A 23,249-nucleotide genomic window follows, 5' to 3' on the forward strand; every position below is an offset into this window, starting at 1 on the left:
ATGTTTTCTTTTTGGATTTCATTGTTACATTTTTATGATACAAAAAACACACCGAATATATGTACATAAATATTCACATACTACACTGTATTCACATTTTAATTATTAACAGGAAATGTAAAAATAAATGAAACTTTATGGATAAATACACACATCGTTTTCAGTTATAATCTAAAAAAAATTCACCTGTTTTTTTATAAACTTTGTTATGGATTAACCATTTTTAAACTAACTAAATTATCTTGTATTACATTAAGGACTAATGTCATTGTTTCGATGCTCACAGCAATCATAGATGCCTATTAACAGTGGTAATTAACAGATAATTACTAAACGGCTTCTTTGTATTAATCTAGGATGCGTTTAATAGGGCCATAAATTAATTACCACTGCAATCCATTTAGATTGCTGCATAGATTAATTAACTTGTCCATTCAACATTTTCCTGTATTAACATGACGGAAAACATCATAAATTCTTTGTAAATTTCAATTTTTTTCCGTCAGTTTACGGTAATTCGATTTGAAGATCGTTAATTGATGGAAACAAACTACTGGAACACCATTTGGCATTGATTAATTATATTCAACTTTAGTTCGATCGCAAAACGACGGACAACACGTTTCCCCCATCGAATTTCGGCGTTACAAATAAGCGGAATTTGGAAGATAAATTGGTACGTTGGAACCAGAAACTGGTCAAATCCATTAGTAACCCTGTCATGTAACACAGAAAAAATGGATTAAACAACTCAATTACACAAAAAAAGTGAATTAATCTTTTAATACAGTAAAACCTTGATATAACGGACCTCCTTAAAACGGACTTCGGATATTTCTCGGGTTATTCCCCTAATTGCTTTATTCTATGTTCATAGATAAACTCGGGTTATTCCTCGAGTTGTCTATACTTCTTCTTTCTGTTGGACTCCATTGTATCGGGCCAGCTGCTCTTTTCCAGAAATCCATTTCAAGTGCCAGCAGCCGATTCTCTATTTGTCCTTAATAGACTTACTACTTAATTTCCAAGTTTTGCATCCCTACAGCACCACGGAGATGAAGATAGTGGAAATATATATACTTTTTTTTTGAGATTTCGTTTTGATGAAAGAAGGGAGTTTATGGCTTTTGTTATGTTTTTGCCCAGTTGTAGTTGACTTAGTATTTCTGTTCCACATCTTTCACTGTGGTCCATCTTAGTTCCAATGTAAGTGCACTCTTCGCATCCTTTAATTAAGGTGTTATCATTTAGCACCAGATCTTTAGCGTCTCCGCCCTCGCAAAGATACTGTGTTTTTGGTACATTCGTAACCAAGCTAAACCGGTCGTATACTTCGATTAATTTTCTTGCCAAAAATTCAAGGTCTTCTTTGTTCTGGGCTACTACCACCTGGTCATCAGCAAAATGTAGGCTGTACAGAGTTACTTGTTCATCAAGTTCTACGCCCATTCGTTTACATTTCTTTCTTCACTCCGCAAGAGCAATCTGCACATATATGTTGAATAATAGAGGTGACAGTGTGCATCCTTGTCGGAGTCCTTTGGTGATGCTGAAGCTTTCTGATATTTGTTTGTGTATCTTTACTGCTGCTTCTGCCCCTCTGTATAATTTTTATATCGCCTTGATTAACGTGACATTAATTGACGTTTGCAATAGCGCTTGCCACAATTTTATTGAGAAATGGTGTCATATGCCTTGGTGAGATCCACAAATAATAGATGTGTTGCTCTTTGTGTAGCTACTTTCTTCTCTGTGATTTGGTTTAGACTGAATGTATTATGCATGCACGTTCTTGGCTGCTCGGAATCACGTTTGTTCTTGCATTTCATATGGTGCCCATTCTTCTTGTATCAATTCTATTCGACCATACGGTCGAACGGCAAACTACGGCAAACTATACAGTTTGCTTAAGGAAGTTGTAACTGTTACACATCGGTAGTTATTAGTCCTTCTATCTCCTTTTTTTTGGATTAGTGTTATCCACTCTTTCTTCCAAGCCTCAGGAATTTCTTCACCATTCGCAAAGTCTGATTTTTTATTAGCTCAATTTGAATTCCATCTGGACCGCTTGCCTTGCTGTTTTCCATTGACTTCAGTGATTTTTTTACCTGATCTGCTTTTATTTCTACCGCAAGGCCTTCTACTCTATGTGTTTCTGGGGTTTACGTTATGAACTGAGATCTTTGTTCTGTCAATTCGCTTCCATAATGTTCTTTCCAAACTGATACAGGTGTGAGTGGTATGTTTAATTTTTCATTGTTATTGTTTTTTAAGGATCGTACTAAGCTCCAAGCCATTAACGCTCGTGATCCTCCGAAGTATGTGTCTAGTTCTCTCCACTTTATGTCTCATGTATCATCTAAGTCAGCCTTATTCCCTGGTGTAACCTGTTTCAGCCATTACTGCTATGCTTTTTGTTTTATCTCTTTTTGTTTTTGCAGGTCTTCTTTCAATATAATTTTGTTTTTCACCTAAGGCTTCCTTAGCTGCTTCGCGTGTTGCATCAAGAAGCTCTAAGTATGTTTGCACTGCATTTTGCCCCCTTTACATTTTTATATCTTTTCGTCTTATCTTTTTTGGTGTAGGTACTTTAGAAGTACTCTCAGTCTTCCTATTTGCTTGCGTTATATAGTTTGTGTGTTATTATTTGTTGGCTATAACGGACACTCCTTTCCCCATATTAATCCGTTATATCGCGGTCAAAAATTATAATATTTTTACTAACGATAAATTTTTGAAAATTCTAAGTTCTAATTAAAGTCTTGATTAATGACTAGATGATGGCAGTGAACCTTTAAGAAGTTAACGATATTTTACCGTAATTAAGTCTCGTGATAGTAGTTCATCAATTAATTACTTTATGGTTAAAAGCAATAGATTAAATTTGTGGCAGCATAAAGAAAGAGAGGAAATAACAATCTATTACGTTGATTACCTTTTAGATAGATAGAATGAAGGTTACAACATTTTCAAGGGTTTTAGAACTATTGATTCAAAACCGCTCCTCAAAGTTCGCAATGCGGTATCGTTACCGTAAATGCTCCCAATTTTTCCTACAACATATATAATAAAATGTTACTTTATACTATTATATTAATAAAACATGTCTCAACATGTCCACAACACCGCCGCTTCCTTTAAAATTGCGGTAGTTTCAAACTTCAGAACGAAAATAAAATAAAATAACTCGAATACACATGGTATTCCCGCGAGAGAAATGTTTACGACATGTTCATTACTTTGAAAACTTTTTAAACTTTATTTAAATGGTTTAGTAGCTTTCTTTTCCTTTATACGTTTTGTTTTAAAACTTTTCGGTTTCTAGGTCAGAAATTTGAAAATAATGTTCATACACACACATTATTTTTTACTTTTTCTACTTGGTTAATTCTTTTTAAACGGATATCCTGCCAACGCATGCGAAAACCAAAATACTAAATCTACATAAGCATACATGAAGCGTAGAAGTTTTCGCACGACACAAGCAGCAGTTAATTTTTATAACCCAAAAAATATTTTTGCAGTATAAGGATTTTTATTTGCTTTATATTTAACGCTGTACGTTGAGATTTAACGTTGGGAAATTTAGTTGAAACAATAACGTCGAAATAAATTGAATCCCCACGGATGTAGAAAAGAGAGAATGACGAAGTTACGGTTGAAACGCCGTAAATAAACTGGTAATCCGGATTTTTGGGTTTAATAATTCGATTCGCAGTTAAATGGTGGGACGAATTGATTTTCTTCAATTGTGAAACTTCGGCGGGCTTGTTGATCAAATTAATCCAACTTTATCCGAGTTTCTCTAACTGCGAGGGTGTATTAATTAAAGACCAACTTATCAATTGCAGCAAACTCTTAAGCTGGATCTATGGAATGAAAGTTTAATCTAAACTTTTTACGTAATTCGAAACAAAAATAATAAAGCAGTTTTTAAAAAACGTTTATCAAAAGTTATAAATTTCAATTTAAACAATGGTGGCAAAGGTTTAATAATAGATTGAATAAAATATTTATTTCCATTATTTTATCCAGCGGATTTAACAGAGTACACAAAATATGATTCAAGTTTATTTTTATTTTACAATTTTTTTAATTATTCATGCCAGAAATCTAACCTGTAAATATAAAATAAAATTAGCAATTTTCACAGCTAGATAAATTTTCCTTTGGGTTTAACATTCTCTCTTATTTTTAAGATAGAAAAATATAAATGAAATTTGAAACATTAACATTAAAAAGTCAAGAGTGATGTTGGGGAAAATATTGACCTTGAAGAATGTTATGAAGGGCATTGAAAGTCGGGTGTATTGCCGAAAGCTGTCTACTGGATTCCATTCCAGTAGACAGGCTTCTTTGGTGAGAACTATTTTATTCTGCAAACATTTTTTGGTGGGCCAGAGTAAATAAAGGCTTTTCCAACGTTTATGGAAATCTCTCCTTGTTCAGGCCATCGTACTTCACTGAACCCTAGCATTTGAATGTTGCATCTATCCATTTTTCTGGAATCTTGGGTGACCCTAATGGTTACCAACAACGTCTTGAATTTCCATGTAGGCTCGACGTTGCTCAACATGTCTCAATGTTTAGGGCTCAATTATAGCCTATAGCCTTTCGCAAAACCTAGGCTTTGTGCAACGACATTTCCTTCATACTGCAAGTTATTCGACAGAACCACAACTAGTCTCTATCCACAGAAGCTTGGAAAGCACAGAAAGCAAAGTTAAAAATGAAATGTTATTTTATGAACAAATAAAAAGTTCATCATAAAAGAAATTGAGTATTACACTCGATATAATATTGGATTTGACATCTTATGGACTTCAACTCATCATTTAATTTTCTTGGCATAGATTCCAGAAGATTTTTTGTCATATCCTGAAAAATTTTCGCCCATTCTTCCCTTAAAGTACATTTTAGGTCCTATTTGCTTGAAATGGTTTCTTATGTAACCTTTCTGTAAAGCTGCTCCCGCATATGCTCTATAGGATTAATATCTATAGACTAAGCTGCATCCAGAGTTTTGAGGATTCGATATAGAAACCACTCCTATACAATTTTGATTATATTTTTTGAATCGTTGTTCTGTTGAAAGATCCAGTTTTTATAGACCCAATTACTCAACACTTATCTCAACATTCCCTTCTAGAATTCTTAAATATTCTATTTTGCTCGTTGTTGAGTTGATAAAGATTGTGAACACTTGACACCATTTTTCTCATTGAACGCCTTACTTTTATGTCTCCTTATTTTTGGTGGTTTTTTCTTTCCCAAATTTTCACACTTACTATGTTAGTAGTATCACCTTTTTGGCACTTTTTGCGAGCTCCATACGCTTTTGTTGAATTGCTTATGATATGTAGAGCTTTTTACCTACCTTTTATTTAGACCGTTTTTATGGAGCGCTCTTTTTATGGAACTACAACTTACCTATTTCTTCGATGTTTGTGATTTTTTTTGCTATTTCAACTATACTTGAAGTGGAATTTACAGTCACTCCTCTTACCATCGCTCTTAACTTAGAGTCTGTAAGCCGCTATAGTCGTCCAACGCGTTGTAAATTCTCAAGCGATTCTCAATACCCAAGGCTTTTCTATTTTCGCGCAAGGTTTTAACTTTTTTATTTAAAACGATCATAAATTTGCGAATTCCAATGGTGGTTTTCCATGACGAGTTGTGGTACATTTAAGCAATTTCGAAAAAATAATAATCGAAAACTTAGAACACAAACGTTTATTACATTTAACCACTTGCTTTGGAGTAGTTGTTGAAAGAAAATTGTAGTGCGAAATATAAAATGATCACAGCAAAAATCGAAGTATTCTTATTTCAAGGAGATTGGAAGCATTTCCATCAAATGCATTCATTCTAACAATGCATTGAAATCAATACTATCATTTGAATTTATTGCTACATACTTTAGACACCATGAATAAATACGTCAAATGATTATTTTTTTTTGTTTGTACCTACTGCATTACTGAAATTTAAACTAACATCTAATTAAAAAAAGCTATAAGAAATAATGTCTTACATTTATTTGTAGCACAAGATGAATTATTGTGATTCTTATATAAGTATAATAATTGGAAATAATAGAATATTTTAAGTAAAAAACAAAAACAACTAAAAATGTTACATTTATTCTTTATTCCAAATGAATTATTATAAGATGTGAAAAATTGCTTTCAACGAACGGTTTTCAAGCACGTCACCTTCTACTTTTAGACAAACGTTTGAGCGATTTATCACACATGTCCTCTGTATAACATGTTTCAGCTTTCAAGAAGAAGGCGGAGTGAATACGAGCTATGACACCTTCAGGATTCGTAACTGGTACGCGGTAAACTTATTCATTCAAATGGTCGAAACAAAACAATTACCAAAACAACCCAGCGTTTTTCAACCTTTCTTTTTCATATAATAATAAAATACGATCTATAGTATACGTTGAAAATTTTGACCCTAATCCCCTTAGTGCAGCGTGTTGTTAGTGCCCTAGACCCAAGACTCTAGGCCTAGAGATTTTTTTCAATTAGTAAGAACTATGGATATAAACTAAACTGGAATTATGGAACTATATAATACAGAACTATGGATAAATTTTTAACTGGACGTAAGCGAGTATTAGGCAGTAGTGAAGCAGCAACAAATGCACAGTCGACCATGGTTTTGAAGATAAAATGAAGAAAAGTTTTGCAAAAATATCTAAATTTTGGATTCATTTGTTTAAAAATCTTGGCAGCAGACAGCATGAAACCTAATAAACTTAGACGCCATTTGGAAACACTTCATAGTGAGTACGTTAACAAACCCCGAGAATTCTTTGAATTAAAATTAAAGTCATATGAAGAGCAAGCATCATTCTTCAAAAAAATTTTGTCTGTGAACGTAAAAGCTTTACTTGCCTCTTACAAAGTATCATATAAAATAGCCAGATGTAAACTCACACCGTGGTGAAGACCTTATTCTGCCAGCTGCGATGGAGATTGTAGAAACTATGTTTGGAGATAATTTTGCCAAACAATTGCAATCCATACCTCTTTCAAATGATACTGTTGCCGGCCGAAGTGGTGATATAGCCGAAGATGTACAGCATCAGCTTCTTGAAAAGTTGCGTGATTGTTTTCGATTAAATGTGCAATAAAGAGGCTCATTTAATTGCCTTTGTCTTATTTTGTGATGGTATATCGGCAGTAGAAGAACTACTTTTCCGCAAACCTATAGAACTCAAGGAAACAGCACTCGCTTTGTTTGATATTTTAAATGGTTTATTAATGAGCCAAACATAGAGTGGAAAAATTGCGGTGGAATATGCACCGATGGTGCTCGTACAATGTCTGGAAGATTCCAAAGTGTACAAGAACTTGTGAAACAAAAATCTCCGCAATGTGTCTGGACTCATTGCATGATCCACAGAGAGGCTCTGGCTTCCAAAGAAATGAGTCCTGTTCTCAATATTGTGCTAACGACGGTTGTAACTGTAGTAAATTATATAAAAATGAGACCCCTAAAATCAAGAATCTTGAATGCACTTTGCAAATGTATGGGGCAAAACATTCGACGTTGCTATTTTGTTGCGAGGCCAGATGGTTATCACCTTGGAAATTTCTACAACATGTTTATGAGTTAAAAAAGAAAATTACCACTTTTCTAGAAGAGGAAAACCGCCCGGAAGCCAAAAGTTTCGATATGCTTCATTTGTGATAAATTGGGTTCATGGTCGACATATTCGAGGAATTAAATACCCTAAATCTACAGCTCCAAGGAGCAAATACACATATGTTGGATAGCAGTGATAAAATTTGTGCTTTTTGTAGAAAGTTGGAGCTGTAGAGCAGAAAACATACAAGGAAGAAGAACAGTATGTGAAAGTGGTTGTTGTAACAATAGAAAGTCATTTAGCCATGTTGGCACATAATTTTAAAAATTATTTTCTTGCTGACGACAAATTTGTAGCAAGTTACGAATGGGTTAGGGATCCATTTCGAACTACTCCTGAAGGTCTCTCAACTGCAGAAGGATTATTTAAATTATCTTTATCTACTAACTTTTGTTTTACCCGTCTTCTAATTTTTGTATCATATTACCGACAATTCGGAAATCTTTCCTCATATATTCCTAACCACAGCAATTGTGTTGTTGCTACTTGTACCTAATACATCTAACATGTCAACGTAACCTACATTGCCTTTTGGCTGCAAATGAACAGTTTCTCTTAAAATATGTAAGTTTTTTAAAGAAATGTTTCAGGTCTTTCCGCTTTATAAATTGCAGTCGTGGCTATGACATTTATTATGATACTCCTATGACATCCACTTGAATAATTTGTCTTTACCACAGTAATGAAATGATTTCCATCGCATTACAACAAATCTTATTTGAGAGGATAAATTCAGTCTCTCATCATTGCATGTTTGGTTAAGATTTATAGAGTCAATACTTCGTTAAATTCAGTCAATAGCTTTGTTTCAACAAGCTTTTCTGACTGACTGGAAACTCGTTATTTTAGTCAAATTTGTCGAAATGTGGTGGCAATTGCAATACAGTCAAAAATGAATACAAAGTAGATTTAAACATTAACTGATGGGAATACAGCTAGAATGTTTTTCTCTAATTATTCTTCTTGAACAGGAGAAACAACTTTATTAAAAACCTTTAATAACTTATTTCAATAAATCTTAACGAATTATGAAGGATACTTAACAACTCCAATCGTTTTCCAATTGAATAAGTTTTAACAATATTTACTACTTAAATCAAATAGATATAACAAATGGATAAAAGATTCGATTATAGAACCTCCATCGAAGTCCAATTGCAATTTTTATTAGATTTTCCCTTCACTTTGCGACTGCTCACCCTGGAGAGAAGGGTTACAAAAACCTGGTGTGAAAAATTCACACTCAATAATTGCATTGCACTAGGGACCTTAGCAGCAATAGTAGAAGTTCTACTCTTCCGGATCTCTACATTTGTCAAGGGGAAATTGCTTTTCCAGCCGTGACTTTTATCTACCACGTTCCACGACTGTCTCCGCTAATGTCCGTAACGCTTTTCCCGTGTTCTTTTTTCTTCCCGCGAAAGGAATGGCGGGTCAATATAAGCTGATTTATTGTCCTCGTCGGAGAGGTCTATCTGATCTTGGATGCCTAATAGAGTTAAAAGAGTTTACACTGACTTTAATCAAGAAAAGTTGCCTTGTCTTGATTCCGGTCCAAGATAACGGTAAGATTTTGTAACACGATTTTTCTAACGGCTTCTCTTGTATTAAAACTCGATATATTTTAATTTTAGTATTAGTCATTAATCCTTAACAAGACACCATAAAAATGAACTAAAATTTATTTTAAGTTACATTCCATTAGGTAATTTTCCGTAAGTTTCAAGTTTTCATCTTTGAAACGAGTATCTCACGTACGCTACCGTGAAAATAATAGCAATAATAAACACTAATGCAGCAGAGACCGAAAGTAGGTTAACTCAGGACCGGAGTTTAACGAATTTGTGATGCTGATTCGTGTTTCGTCATCAGAGAGGTCATTCATAGATAAACTCGGATATTCTCTGAGTTGTCTATACAATGTATAAATCAAGGACGGTAGTTCTAGCTCTAATTGTTATTAAGTGCTAGATTTGTATATATTTTTATTGAACGGAAAGGCTAGTGTTAGTTCCAGTTTTAGTTGTTATTCAGTGCTAGATTGTTGTATATTCTTATTGAGTAAAAGTAGAGCTAGCACTAGATCTTGAACTAGAAACATTCAGGTTTAGCCTTATTAAGGAACGCACGACAAACTTTAAACGAAAATTTTGTATATAACGAATTTTTGGCTATAACGAACACTCCCTTTCCCGTATTAATCCGTTATATGGAGGTTTCACTGTATTATTTAATCCAACAGAAATTCTCATAAATCTAAAGTAAACCTGAAGCCAACCCTGTTTTTTAGATAGCGATTCGGCTCAATGCCACAATTAGGTTAATGCACTCTATTTTGTCGCTTCGTAAAGGCCACAAACGTTGCCATGTGCAGATGATTAATGAATACATACCTCTAAACATTATGCAACATCTTTGATCATAATAAAAAAAGAAAAATAATTCAAAAGATTTTTTATAGAAGATAACTCTTAGTCGTTGGTAGTAAGAAAATCCTATGACATAAATTTAATATCCCTGCAATTCTTTTTTTGATCTCAACCGCTTCCGGTTTAGTTCTCCTTTGATAAATCCCGAGATTCATCTTACTTCATCAACGACGCAACGCGTTGGTGTTGCAGCAAATAACGTCGGTTACGTTGTGGGTGTGTTTATTGTTGCAAATGCGACGCCGTTTTGCACGAGATAAAAGACGACAACGACACCAAATGGGCTTTCAAGGATTTACGTGTGATTTCTAACGAATACATTAAACTTAATCCATGGTAACGACGTAGTTATAAATTTTCAAACGTTCCCATTAAGAGAAGACTGATGAGAATAATCTGATCAATTTGATTTATTTTTGTAGAAATAATCTCTCGTAGACATTGATACACATTCAATACTCATCGGGTGTAGCTGATATTTCCGGGAGAGTTGATATTGAACAATCTAATAGTTTGCAATTAAACGGGAGATTCGTGTCGTGTTTGAATTGCGTAGCAGTTTGGTAATAAAGCACGGGACCGTAGGGCACACATAGAGATATATTCAATATTAAACGGTGTAACGCTCAGTAACGAACCGAATTATTCAATTTCAGTTATTGAATCCTAGAATCCCTTTATCGGTTGCAAATATCACGTTCATGCATAAGTTCACGGCTCGATGATGCTTTTGTCAAATTGTAACAACAATAATATGGAATGTTCTAAAACAGAAATAACAATGTTAGAGTTAAAATTTGTTGTAAGTTTAAAAATTTATATCAAAAATTATTCTCACGTAATTTTCTAGTTGATTGAAAGAAGAACTCAAGAAATTCGAACACGTTCCGTTTGCATTAAATCTAGATTTTATCGACGAAGCTGACCTTTCCTAATTGTATCGGCCATAAGAGCTTTAAGCTTAGCGACCTCGTACGCCCTCTTCAGGGCTTACTACGTAAGAAGAGGGCTGCGTCACACCCTCCTTCTCCAGGGAGCATCTCCTTATAATCTCCTCGCCGATAAGCACTGCACTCCCATAACCCCACTCCTCATTTAACCGGGGGATGAGTCGTTTTAAAGAGGTGATAATCGGTTTTCGAGTTTTCGTGTTGAGATCGTAAGGGAAAGGGCCGGAAAAGATAAGAACGGGTAAGAGGATTAGGCTTTTTGGGATACTGGTCTTTATGAAAAGGATTTTTGCTTTTAAAAGTGTTTGCAAATTATAAATCGATTAATTTAAATTAGTTATCTCGATGATTTTAAGTTCCTTTTTGGTTTTCTTTCATTTTATACATACAGTATTGATTTTCGAGATAGATGAAGAATTTTAATGAGGAATTTTCGCTTTATTATTTAACTCAACTAGATCACATAACATAGTATCGTAGAAATGTTAGAACTTAATTAACAGTAAACCGGAATGGGGACACAGGAGTAATTTGGTAATTATTTGTAATTTGTATAGTGATGTTATTAAAACGATCCTTTGTGTTAGAACAAAAACAATCGTTGTTTAATTTAATTATTAAAATTCGAACAAAAAATTTAATCCACTTTATACAATTTCACTTCGATACTCCTCAAGGCAAAACCGATTGTCACCGCTACAGAATCGTTAAGAAGCTTTTAAATGAAATGCTGAGGTGCTATATTTCACAGTCGTAATCGGATGAAACTAAGCGCTTTAGTAACGGTTCTGAGGATTCTTGTCTATTTTCGGTAACGTTGTACTGAATAAGAGTACTAAAATAACTAGGAATAATTACTTATGGAATCAATTTGAAATAAAAATAAAATTTCAAACAAATTTTGTCACTACACAGATGTAATGCTAAAAATAGTCGAAATGGCGTAAACAGAGTCAATATTTTTTACAAAAACTAGGCCGAAATTCCTCCCATTCCTCTTGCAAGGCACTTCTCAGCTTAAATTCACTGGAAACTACATGTTCCAGAATGTTCGGGCTTTGAGGTGGTATTTTCATTACATGTGGAAAATTATGCAAGAGCTAGGACGCACTTTGTAAGCATTATTGTAATAATCGTTTGTCGTTGCTAAGAGATAGTTTTACGCTTCGAGATAAATTGCTTTTTAAGATATTAAACACGCATTCTAATTCATTATTCCCTCGATAGAATAAAACATCGTGTTTCTGTCGCTGAAAAGGAAGCCCTTTTCCATCACAGATCCATCACCATGACATTATTGGTTTCAAATTCTTTAGATGCAGCTCCTTATTTTTCTTTCTCGATACATATGGGTTTCCACCTGACCCAAGTACCGTATTTTCTCGAATCTTATCCGCACTCGAATCTAATCCGCAACCCGATTTTAAAAATGCATAATGGTAAAAAAATTTAGTTTGCGAATGTAATCCGCATCTTTCTCTGAGCAATTCGACAACACCAAAACGATGCGATGTTTGTTGTTAACCATAAATATATAATTTTTCCGTTGACTGACGCTGATCCACCTAAAGAAACCTTGTTTACGACGAGTTTTTATTGGACTAAACTTTAAATTTACCAAGCCAGAAAAAATTGGAAAATAAATATAATTTTAAAAATAAATAGTATGGCCTAGCACGAATTCAGTTCATATACCGCCCTCGTAGTAGCTCGAACTTGCTGTGTGTTTAATTATACATATAACAGCGTAATTATGGAAAAAAAGTAGCAAAAATCGAAGAGGTTCTTCTATACAGCGAAGTTTAAAGAGATGTTATAAAGTTAGCGTTAAAAGAAAGAAATCGAAAAGCTGGTACAATTTTTGCCGTTAATGAGAGTAACATTGTGGCTGTTGGGGAAAGACAAGGCAGCTATTGTAGACTGAGGCATCGTGCAAAAAATTTACCGGGTCAAAGAAGAGACGATTTCATGAAATTGACGAGGCAGTTTTCTGGTTCTCTCAAGAAAAACGGAAGGAGAGACTAAAAAATGTTTAATACTAGCAAAGGTTGAACAAACTACAATTTCCCAAAAGCTCCTAATGATTTTCAAAAAAATTTCAATTTGTCTCAAACTGTCAATACCGACGAAATGGCAGTATATCTGGATATGTCTCCCAATTTCCTTAGAAACGAGTGGTTGCGAAAAATTGTGCATAACATTAGTATGCTAGCAGTAACAAGTGATAGGGAAAAATTGTTGTCATTATTAATATTGAGAAAAAAACCATTCTGAAATCCGAAAGACTTCCCGAATGACGTCTTAGTTAGGGCACAACAAAAAGGATAAATAATGGAAAAGCTGATGATGGAATGGTTAAGACAAGTATGGAGTCGTAGACCAGGAACACACATGGAAAACGATCCCTGAAAACAATATTATAACATCATTTAAGAAGTTTTGTATAACCAATGCTTTGGACAGATCTGAAGATGACGTAATATGGGCAGAAAATGATACATAAAAATGTAAATATCGTTCTAAAACCCTTAACAGTGTTATTGTTATAATGCGATTTTATTTTCCTATTTTCCAAATCGCAACTATACGTCTGCGAATCTAATCCGCACTCGATTGTAATCCGCATTTGATTTTAGAGCATATAAAATTTGTAAAAAGGGTGCGGATTAGTTTCGAGAAAATACGGTATGTTATATTTACTATCATTAGTAAACAACGATTTTTCCAAAACGGTTTCTCTATTCTTCTGCTCTAAGCATATTTCTTTTAGCTTTTAGCTAGCTGATATTGCTAATCTAGATCAGAAAAACTTTTGTTTTGAACGATTTTTGCATTTCTCCACATTTGATTGTTGATATTAAAGCTTCTTATATCATGGACCGTAGAATGAAAAATTGTGGATAGAAGCACAATTTTTGCAATTTTTCATAGACTTTCCATCCTGGGAATGTTTAATTACAAATTTGAAGTTCAATAGTCATTTAGCCTCTTTGTCTAGACATTTCGAATGGCAAATGAGCTTTCCGCACAAATTACATTTAGAGAATTTCTCTTATCGATGGTTAACCTTCTATGCATATGAACTTGGTTGTCATTTTTACTCACGACTGTATTAATTTAGCACATAATTAGTTGCTGTCCGAATGGCTTGAAACCAACGATCTGGCAACGTCGTTCGCCTTGTTTCTTTCTGATGTTAGTAAATAAGTCAATGTTTGTAAATAGTTTCGGTGTTTTAATTTGCTTCATAAACACAGAAAAAGTTAAAGACAGCTTGTCTGCTCAAACCCAGAAGAATATGTAAGTAGATCGACAATCATGGAAAAGTAATCAAAGACAAACAAGATAAAAGAAGACATGAGAGACCTACATCGCTGAGGTATTCCTATACACGACTACATCGGCTCCGGGAAATAGATGAATCGGGACTTGCCACCACTGCTGAAGATGAACAATCTGTAGTCCTTAGATTGGAAACTTGCAACTTTTTTGACAAATCTGAAATTATACAGATGACAAGTATGTTTAACTCCACTTACGAAACGGGCCAAATACCGCAGGAGTAGTTGATGTCAAATTTGGCTTGATACCTAAGACGCCACTTACCAAAAGTATTCCTGAAAATTATTCATACATGAATAGATAAAAAGTTGGATGTTTATATGTCTGAGACTCAGTTCGGGTTTCGTGATGCGGTGCGCACCAAAGAGGCACTGTTTGGTATACAGATGCTGTTTTAGAGGTGCAGAACAGCGATGTATATGCTTGTTTTGTGGATTACAACACTATAAATACTAAGCTGTATTTCTACGGAAAAGATCTGAACATAATGGCATGACTGTACTGGAATTAGGCAACAAACATAACAATTGAAGTCATAAGCCATAAATATCCCGCAAGGAGTAAGGCAAGGATGTGTATTATCTCCTGTATTATTCAACGCCTACTCAAAATATTTATTCAAGAGAGCTTTCGAGAATGTCAATGAAGGAATATCTGTAAATGGCAAAAGACTGAATAACATCCGGTACGCTGACCATACAGTCATTATAACAGACAGTCTGGTAGGATTGCAGCTACTGGCGACTATGGTCATAATCAACAGAAAGGTTTCATATGAATTTCTTATGCTAAATCAACAACAAATTCAGAGAGTCAACAAATACACATATCTAAAAACTACACTCAATGACCAATGGTACCACTCAGAAGAGATTCGCTATAGGATAGAGTCAAAAAGGAGTCAGTTGTTAGGAGCCGATCCCTTACGCTAATTACTAAAATCAGGCTCCTCCGTTCTTACGTTTTCTCTGTCTTGCTGTAGATTAGAATCGTGGACTTTAACCGAAGCAAGTACCAAAAAATTGGTTTTGAAATGTGGTTTTATCGTAGAATCTTAAGAATTTCATGTATTCAAAACATGTGTCTAATGAAGAAGTCTGCAAATTTGAAAGCTGCAAACTCCAATATCTCAGTCATATAATAACGGTAAATAATAAAATGTACGGTGTTACAACATTGAGTAAAAATTCAAGATTCAATTCATTGAATTATTTTGATTTCCTTCTCTTAGATATCTTTCGGTAATTTTGGGCTATAAAATTGAACTGAAACTGCAAACATTTTATAAAAACTGTTGGAATCGACTACAACTAGCTGAAAAATATACAACTAATCTTATCATCATTGAGTGTCAACCAATTTCAAAATCACCCACGGTGTTTTAAATTGAATTATATCAAGTATACGATTTTTTCACCTTCAACTATACTCCATGAGTTGTGACTGTATTTGGCTTCAAAGATTAAGTTATTAAGATCCTAGCTTATTGGAATGTATTTATTTCATGCTTACGTTAATAAATTCAATGGAAGGCTTTTCGAACATGATGGTTGAGAAATCGTTTACTGTTTAACCTTGCCTCTATCGAATTCCCATTGGCAATACTGCATACGTTAGAGAGCTTCACTAACGAAAGGTTAATTATACCGAAAGTACGAGACGCAATGAACTTTAACGCTTTACAAAGAGAGAAATTAATTAATTTCAAATGAAAACGCAATCAAGAAGAAACTAATTTTGATTTTACTTTTATATAACCGCTTCGATAATTTTATATGCAATTAGACTATTTCATCAGAATACGTTGCACAAGATAAGCTGTACCGAGCGTTGAAATATTTCATCCAAATTTTAATTTAGGAAACTTGAAAAGAATAAATTTTGACATTTGCATTGTCAAATCAAATCATCTTGATTAAGATCTTGGTTTTATAAAGGTTCCTTTAAGATATTTAGATTACTAACATAATTAACGAAAAAATATTTTATAATTAAATTTAGTTTTCTGAAATATTTGAATACACTTGATGTTTAAGTCACTGTCATAGTTCTCGTTCAGCTCTCGGAGCTGGATGCTGTAGTGCCATATTGGTTTCGAGATCTGATTATAAATCAGTAGTTTGCTGGAGATTGAACGTTTGGAGTTCCTCCTAATCAAAATAGATTTGTCTCTTTTAAGTCCGAGTATTCATCTCTACGTATTGCTTTGGGACATTTTTTCATTTTGTGTACCAACCCTTCGTGTCAAACTTTGTCAATAGCTTGTGCAACAACCAGGAAGACCACCGAGGCTTTCTTTCCTTCCAAGGCCTGTTCAATGGTGTCAGTTATTCTATGCACTTGGGCTATTGTTATTGTTTGTTTCTATTATTGGTGTCAGCCTTTTGTGGTAGGCTACGTAGGTAGGCTAGCATGACTATACTTACATACATGACTTTTCTTGGCAAGTGGTTTAGGATTTCTCCTGTGATGAGGTCAAATCCTGGAGCTTTTAGTTTAGTTCTTATCTCATCCACAACTCCTTAAGGAGTAACTGGTGTGATACTTTCTGTTCTTTGGTTTTCAATATTGGTTATTTCTGGATTGTTTTGGCCTGTGTTGGGAGTAAAGCTTTCAGCCAGATATTTAGCAGACAGCGTTACTTTTTACTTGTTGTCTCTGGCCAACGGTTTATTGTTGTTTTTGTTAGGAGGAACAGAAATTACAGGTCCCTTGATCTCCTTCCATGGTGAACAATCTTTTTCGATTCTGGGTCTTGTTAAGTATAGTTTGGTCTGAGAAATCCTTCAATTGTTGCCATCTTATTCTAGCTCTTCGTTTTTTTCCATTGCTGTTACTATGCGCTTTTGGTACAAAATTATTTTATTTTTATCCCTAGCTTCTAATTTGTAGAGTCTTACATTGATTCGATCTAATGCCTTTATGATGCTTATCTTCCTGGATTCTCCTCTTTATAGGAAATTCAGACATGTCGACTTTGCTGGTTTCTGTTGTTGGGTTATGACAACCCTGGCTTTACTATATTAGGGATAATTTGCAGCAACTTTCTTGGCTATTTGGAATGTCTGGATACAAATAAAAACTCGCTTAGCACACCTGACGGCTGTATTTCATATGCCACACGTATGTATATTACATTTGTATCACAAAACCTAAGTGCATCAGGAAGAGATGGTCTCCCTTTTATACTATGCGTAAGAATCAAACAAAAATATATTTAGCATTTTCATCGATTTGCTCATTACTGATAGAAGCAGCAATAAACGGACGAAGCAATTCCTTATTTTATTTGGTGCCAAAATCGATCTGGATCTATCTTTTCAGAATTTATTTCTATCAATATCATGAAATTAATCGCGAAGTAATCGCATATTGAATGACTTCCTGAATTTTTTAAGTACAGACTAAGGCAGGAGAGATTTTGTCATTTCATTTCACTCTCTATATCATATTCCACTAAGTAGAAAATGAAGACACCTTTGACTACAACTATGGCATTATGCCACTAGAGCAGTAATGCAACTATTGCCACGAAAGAGAATATTTACTCCATATTCCTAATTCCAAATTATTCAGATGAGCTTTCGTATCCTGAGCGTGTTAACTAAATTCAACATGGCGTTTCCATTATTCTTGTTGAATGAGAAACATAACCTGTATGTTGCTTATAGAAATAACAATGTGTCAAAAGTTCAGATTTTTGATATCTAGCACGTATTTTATCATCCTCTACACTACTCAAACATTAACACTAAAGTGATAATTAGTACTCATGTCGCAACAGACAAAAATGTTCGAGTAGCAATAACACAAAAAGCAAGGAGTACATCTCTCTTTATAATGGAGGTGGTGCCACGTTGTATATTATGATAGTTCTCAGATTGGTTAGAAGTAAATTGATTCATCTGACGTTGTTTAATATTGTCAACAATTAATAATCAAGGTTGTGTTGTTGGTATTGTTGTGTGTAGGTCACCGCCCCTGGACTGTAAACTACTTTTTGATCAATTTAATCCGACATTTTCTCAAATCTTATCAGTATGCGATGGTGTGCTTCATCATTTATCGATGAGCTTTTGTAAATGTTGTTGTGAATTATTGTAAGTGTATCTGTATTAACTATTTTAATCCCAATATATTACATATTTATATTTTATAAACTACGTGCCAAAAAAAATGCAACACTTCGAAAGAGCTGAGTCACAAAGTTGAAATTTTTACAAGTAATTTGTATTTATTTCAGTAGTAAAGCGTAACAATTGAAAAAATACCAACAATTTATGTCAATAAAATGTGTTATATCCCCGACACTCTGACTAGTCTTAACTCTCCTATCCATCAGCTCTGAATGATCAATGTATCTTGTGGATCTCATCCCAGGCTTGCTGTATATGACGACGAAGTTCCTGCAAGGTATTTGCTGCTTCTAGTAAACGCCTTATACAGGTTGTCCCGCACTTCAATAGCGGAAAAAAATTATTTCTCTTTCCGTGTCGAATCTATTGGTGAGTACACGTGAGAAACGTGTTATGAGCGGCGCGGCGGACCGGCCGCAGGTGGAGCCGATTACCTGGGACTGATTTACGATCTTTTATTGGACGAAAAAATTTCATTAGAAAAATCGCTTCAGAATAATGTATCCATCAACCGTATAATATTCTGATGCGGAAGATACGGGACACCTGTATAGCGATCCATCATATCCCACACATGCTCAATCGGGTTTAAATCCGGAGAGCAAGCAGGCCACAGAATTTCTACTCCTTCGTGTAGGAAGTTCTGACAGATGTGGGCGATATATCAGGCGTTATCCTGCTGGAACATGATGTTTAGCCTAGGTATTACAACGGGCTGTAAAACTTCGTGGATGTATCGGTGTGATAACAACTAGAAGGGACTTATATCTCAACAATATGGCACCCCATACCATAATACCAAGTGTTTGGCCGCCGTGACCTCGAAGAGTAAAATCTAAACTGCGCCGCTCGCCACGGAATCTTCTTACCATTACCCGTAGATCATTTTGCCACAAGCAGAACCGGGATTCGTCGCTAAACATTATGTGATCCCATCCATTGATCCAACCTTGTCTTTCTTGGCATCATAAAAGTATGCCTTTTTTGTAAAGGTGCGTCAAAGGAAGACGTCGTAAAGGTCGGTATGACTGGAAATTAAAAGATGAAATTTATCGGTAGACAGTTTTCAATTGCAGCTTTTCGTTCTTCGAAATCTGTCTTTAAGATTCATTCGTCTAAGACGACGATCTTCACGTTCATTAGTCGCTCGAGGACGTTCGCTTCCAAGACGACGATGTTGGTTATGTTTTTTAAACCACGCAGTTCATGCTCGAAGCACTGTTGAAGGGTTTCGATTTAATCTTCGACCAATTTTCATTTACTTTGTGATGCAGTTTTTAACTTTCCTGTTATAGATTGTCTGTTTCACAGCAAAAAAACATATAAACACTTATAATTCTTTGTGTATCAATATGATGTTTTTATCACCGACTTTTTACATGCATCCAGTTGTTTTGTTAAGATTTCAGCTTGATGACTCATCTTTTTGGAGATGTTGCAATTTTTTTGGCACGTAATATGTAATAAATATTAAATATACAATCAAAAAATCGGTGTTATATGAATTTCGTAAACACAATCTATAATACGTACATAAATTTATCAATTTCGTCATATACTTCCACAAACATATTTGATAATACATATTTAGTGTCAATATTTGAAATAATATCCGGCGCATCCACCAAAATTGAACATTCCCTATATTTTGTTTACAATAAAGAAATTGTTAATTTCATAGAATTTTTCTAAAAATACAAGTTGAGTTCTTGGTAAACAAATTAAAACCACTCGAGACATTCGTAAACATAATTTATTATCCATCAAGTTTGCAATTATTATCCTACACAGTTCCCAATATGATTAATATTACATATACGGTTTCAATGTTGGATAAATTAACCGCCACTGAAATCGATCAGTGCACCCCAATTATAATTTATTGAAATGCGGCGAAATTTCCGATTTCAATGATAGATTCGCGGAAAATGAAATTTTGATTGCATTACAATTAAATATGAATTATTTTAACTTGTTATACCGCAATATTAACGTCTTCAACTAGACGTTATTTAATTAATCGTTTAGAAACAAAAGCTTTGGACATTTACAACAATTAACGTTATAATAAATAATTAATTAAAGCATTAATTAGCCAAAATGTTTTTGTTGTTATCGGACAGTTTGGGTTTGGCCCTCATATATCATTATCCCATTTTGCACAGTGACAATGTGTCACGCAACAATTCCCATCGACCGTAATTTAATTTACGTAACTCGTTATCAATGAGTAATTACTCAATGTTTTTAACGTTATTTATGTAATTACATATAATAATGCAAACAAAATTGTGATATTTAAATTCTTTTTTAAGATTAACGAATGAATATTACGTTGTGATGTTTATAAATTAACTGGAACAACCAACAATAGGAAAAGCAATTATTCCAATCGTCTTTGTACCTTGATGATCTCATAAAGGTGTATACCGGAACCATTCCTATTCATTCGTACAAATTAGCTTAGTCTTAACACGATGAACATTAATAATTTCCTGCAACCACAAAGCATCGTTGTTACAATTGAGATATTGATATCTTGACTCCTATGTATTTAAAAAAATATTAAAACAGTAAAGTTATTTTTTAGTATCACAAAATCCCCAAATGGTCATTTCACTCGAAATAGAAGGAGTAAAGAGAATTGCACAGCTGAGAATCTTAATAATTTATTACTTTTCAAGTTTTATCGTTAAATCCTATTTTCCTTCCATCTCATTTCTTAAAAGCAAACTTTTCAGTTAACTAATAATCGTCTTAAAATGCAAGATACTATCTCTTACTAACCGTTTGAACTTTTTCGTCTTTGTTGTTCGAATCTCATCTCAATAACCTCAAACTATCTCCCTAGAACACACACAAGGGAAAAGCTAAAAGTTCCTCAGTATCACGTTCGCTTCGAAGAACGTGCACGAAAGCTCGCTTTCCGCGTCATCGACCGTTTTACGCCGACGTTGCCTAGATCTCTATAACGGTGCCCGTTTGGTCTACCCTTTTTCTTATTTTTACCCCTTCGTTGTTGCAGGGAAATTCAATTCCACTGGAATCGCCTCGGGAACCGTCGAGGAAACCTCGAAGCCGATTTCGTCGTTGAGACTGCACGTGCATTCCGACAGCGAAAACTGGGCCATCCTAAGCGAGGTGAGTTATAACATACCCAGGGTTAGATCGAACTATATCGGTTAAAATTGTAAAGATGAATGCGACTGAATATATTTCGTGTAAGCTTACAGATAATAAAATTTTCGGGTAACGTTTGAATCATTTATAAATTGTTATAAATTTGTTATAGATAATGATACGTGGTGACAGAGCAAGGTGACCAAGGCCAGATGCTGGAGTGATGCAGTTAATATCTCACATAAGACGTTATGTACTCCGTAACGTCTCAAATCCCCCTCCTCTGTGATATCACACACCCAAGTACGCAATGTATTGCATACAAAAAGTGTACCACCCGTTAATTATGTGTATCGTCGTCAAACTACCCTATTATGTATTGTGTAAAACCCTAACCTCGACCCTTCAAGAGCCAAAACAAAAAAAAACCTTTAAAACCCAAACAAATACCATTGAAATAGATCACTTTTATATCCTTCAATTCCTTAAATCTATCCTAACCCTTGTAACATGTATTCTTTCTTCCTCTCCTTTCCTATATTTAAGAACTAATTAAGGGACTTTTCGTTCGCACCGCACTTTTTCGATACTTTTTTTGACCTTATGTTTCGGTTATTCGACTCGCAAAACTCCTATTTATTTAGTTACCTTTTTGATTTCGTTTCACATTCGTTTCTTGACATTGTTGATTATGTTTTTTAAATGATATTTATAGGTTCTTTTGTAACAAAGAAAAAACACAAAACGATGTAAATGGCTAAATGGAATTGTTGAAAACGTTTGATGAATTCTAGTCGTTACTACCGATCATTTGGAGTTATGTATTTTTGTACATACAATAAAATAAATTATTTAAGAGAAATCAAGCTTTTTTTTTTACTAATTTTTGTATTTCAATATAGGGACGATGCGCAAATATTAACACAACGAAATTATTAAAGTTTATAAAAAAATTAATTGGGGATAGTACTCTATACATTTGCTTAAATAAATAACTAATAAATCCCGAACAACGAAAATCCAATTTAACACATTCAATGTGTACTCGACGTAACATCGACAAATTGAATTGTATTTTATTCTAGATAGACCTGAAAAGCTTTTACGTTTAAAAGTTTTATTTTTAAATATTTACGTAATATTAACGTGATTACAAGACTAGCTGAGGTACATTATTAATTTATTTAACATCAAATTTGACGCAGCGGAAAATAAAGCCAATCCACGGTGTACCCTAAAAAGTTATAATAAATTTAACAAAATCAGATAATGTAACTGTAACATAACAAATACTAGTTCAATAGCTCATGGCGATGTACTGCAAATGATCGTACATACGAGCATTAGCAAGGCTGAATTGTAATGATGTGTACGCGAGATTTGATTGTAAATAGAGGATTACACTGACTCGGTTGTGATCAAACGTAGCCTCTATTATTCAAGCAAAGTAAACCACAGTAAACCGTATTTAGTCACCTGATTACAGAGATGGAATTTACGAAATTGCTCATCAACTACGTAAAGGTAAAGAGGATTTATTATTTAAAATTACGTTAAGAATTGCTGATAAGATATTCAATAAATTTATCGGATATTTGAAATTATATTC

General features: G+C 34.2%; 1 protein-coding gene across 1 annotated transcript in view; it reads left to right on the forward strand.

Moving 5' to 3' along the window:
- Positions 1-22,078, forward strand: part of LOC111429096 (alpha-1,3-mannosyl-glycoprotein 4-beta-N-acetylglucosaminyltransferase a) — a 160,978-nt gene extending 138,900 nt beyond the window's left edge. Inside the window, exons 9-10 of the mRNA XM_071197536.1 lie at positions 21,546-21,661; positions 21,813-22,078. Coding sequence (XP_071053637.1) covers positions 21,546-21,661; positions 21,813-21,842 — 146 coding nt within the window. The 3' untranslated portion in view covers positions 21,843-22,078. The remainder of the gene's footprint in view (positions 1-21,545; positions 21,662-21,812) is intronic.
- The last annotated feature ends 1,171 nt before the right edge of the window (positions 22,079-23,249 follow it).

Source organism: Onthophagus taurus, chromosome 1 (genome assembly GCF_036711975.1).
Source record: "Onthophagus taurus isolate NC chromosome 1, IU_Otau_3.0, whole genome shotgun sequence".
Lineage (NCBI taxonomy): Eukaryota > Metazoa > Arthropoda > Insecta > Coleoptera > Scarabaeidae > Onthophagus > Onthophagus taurus.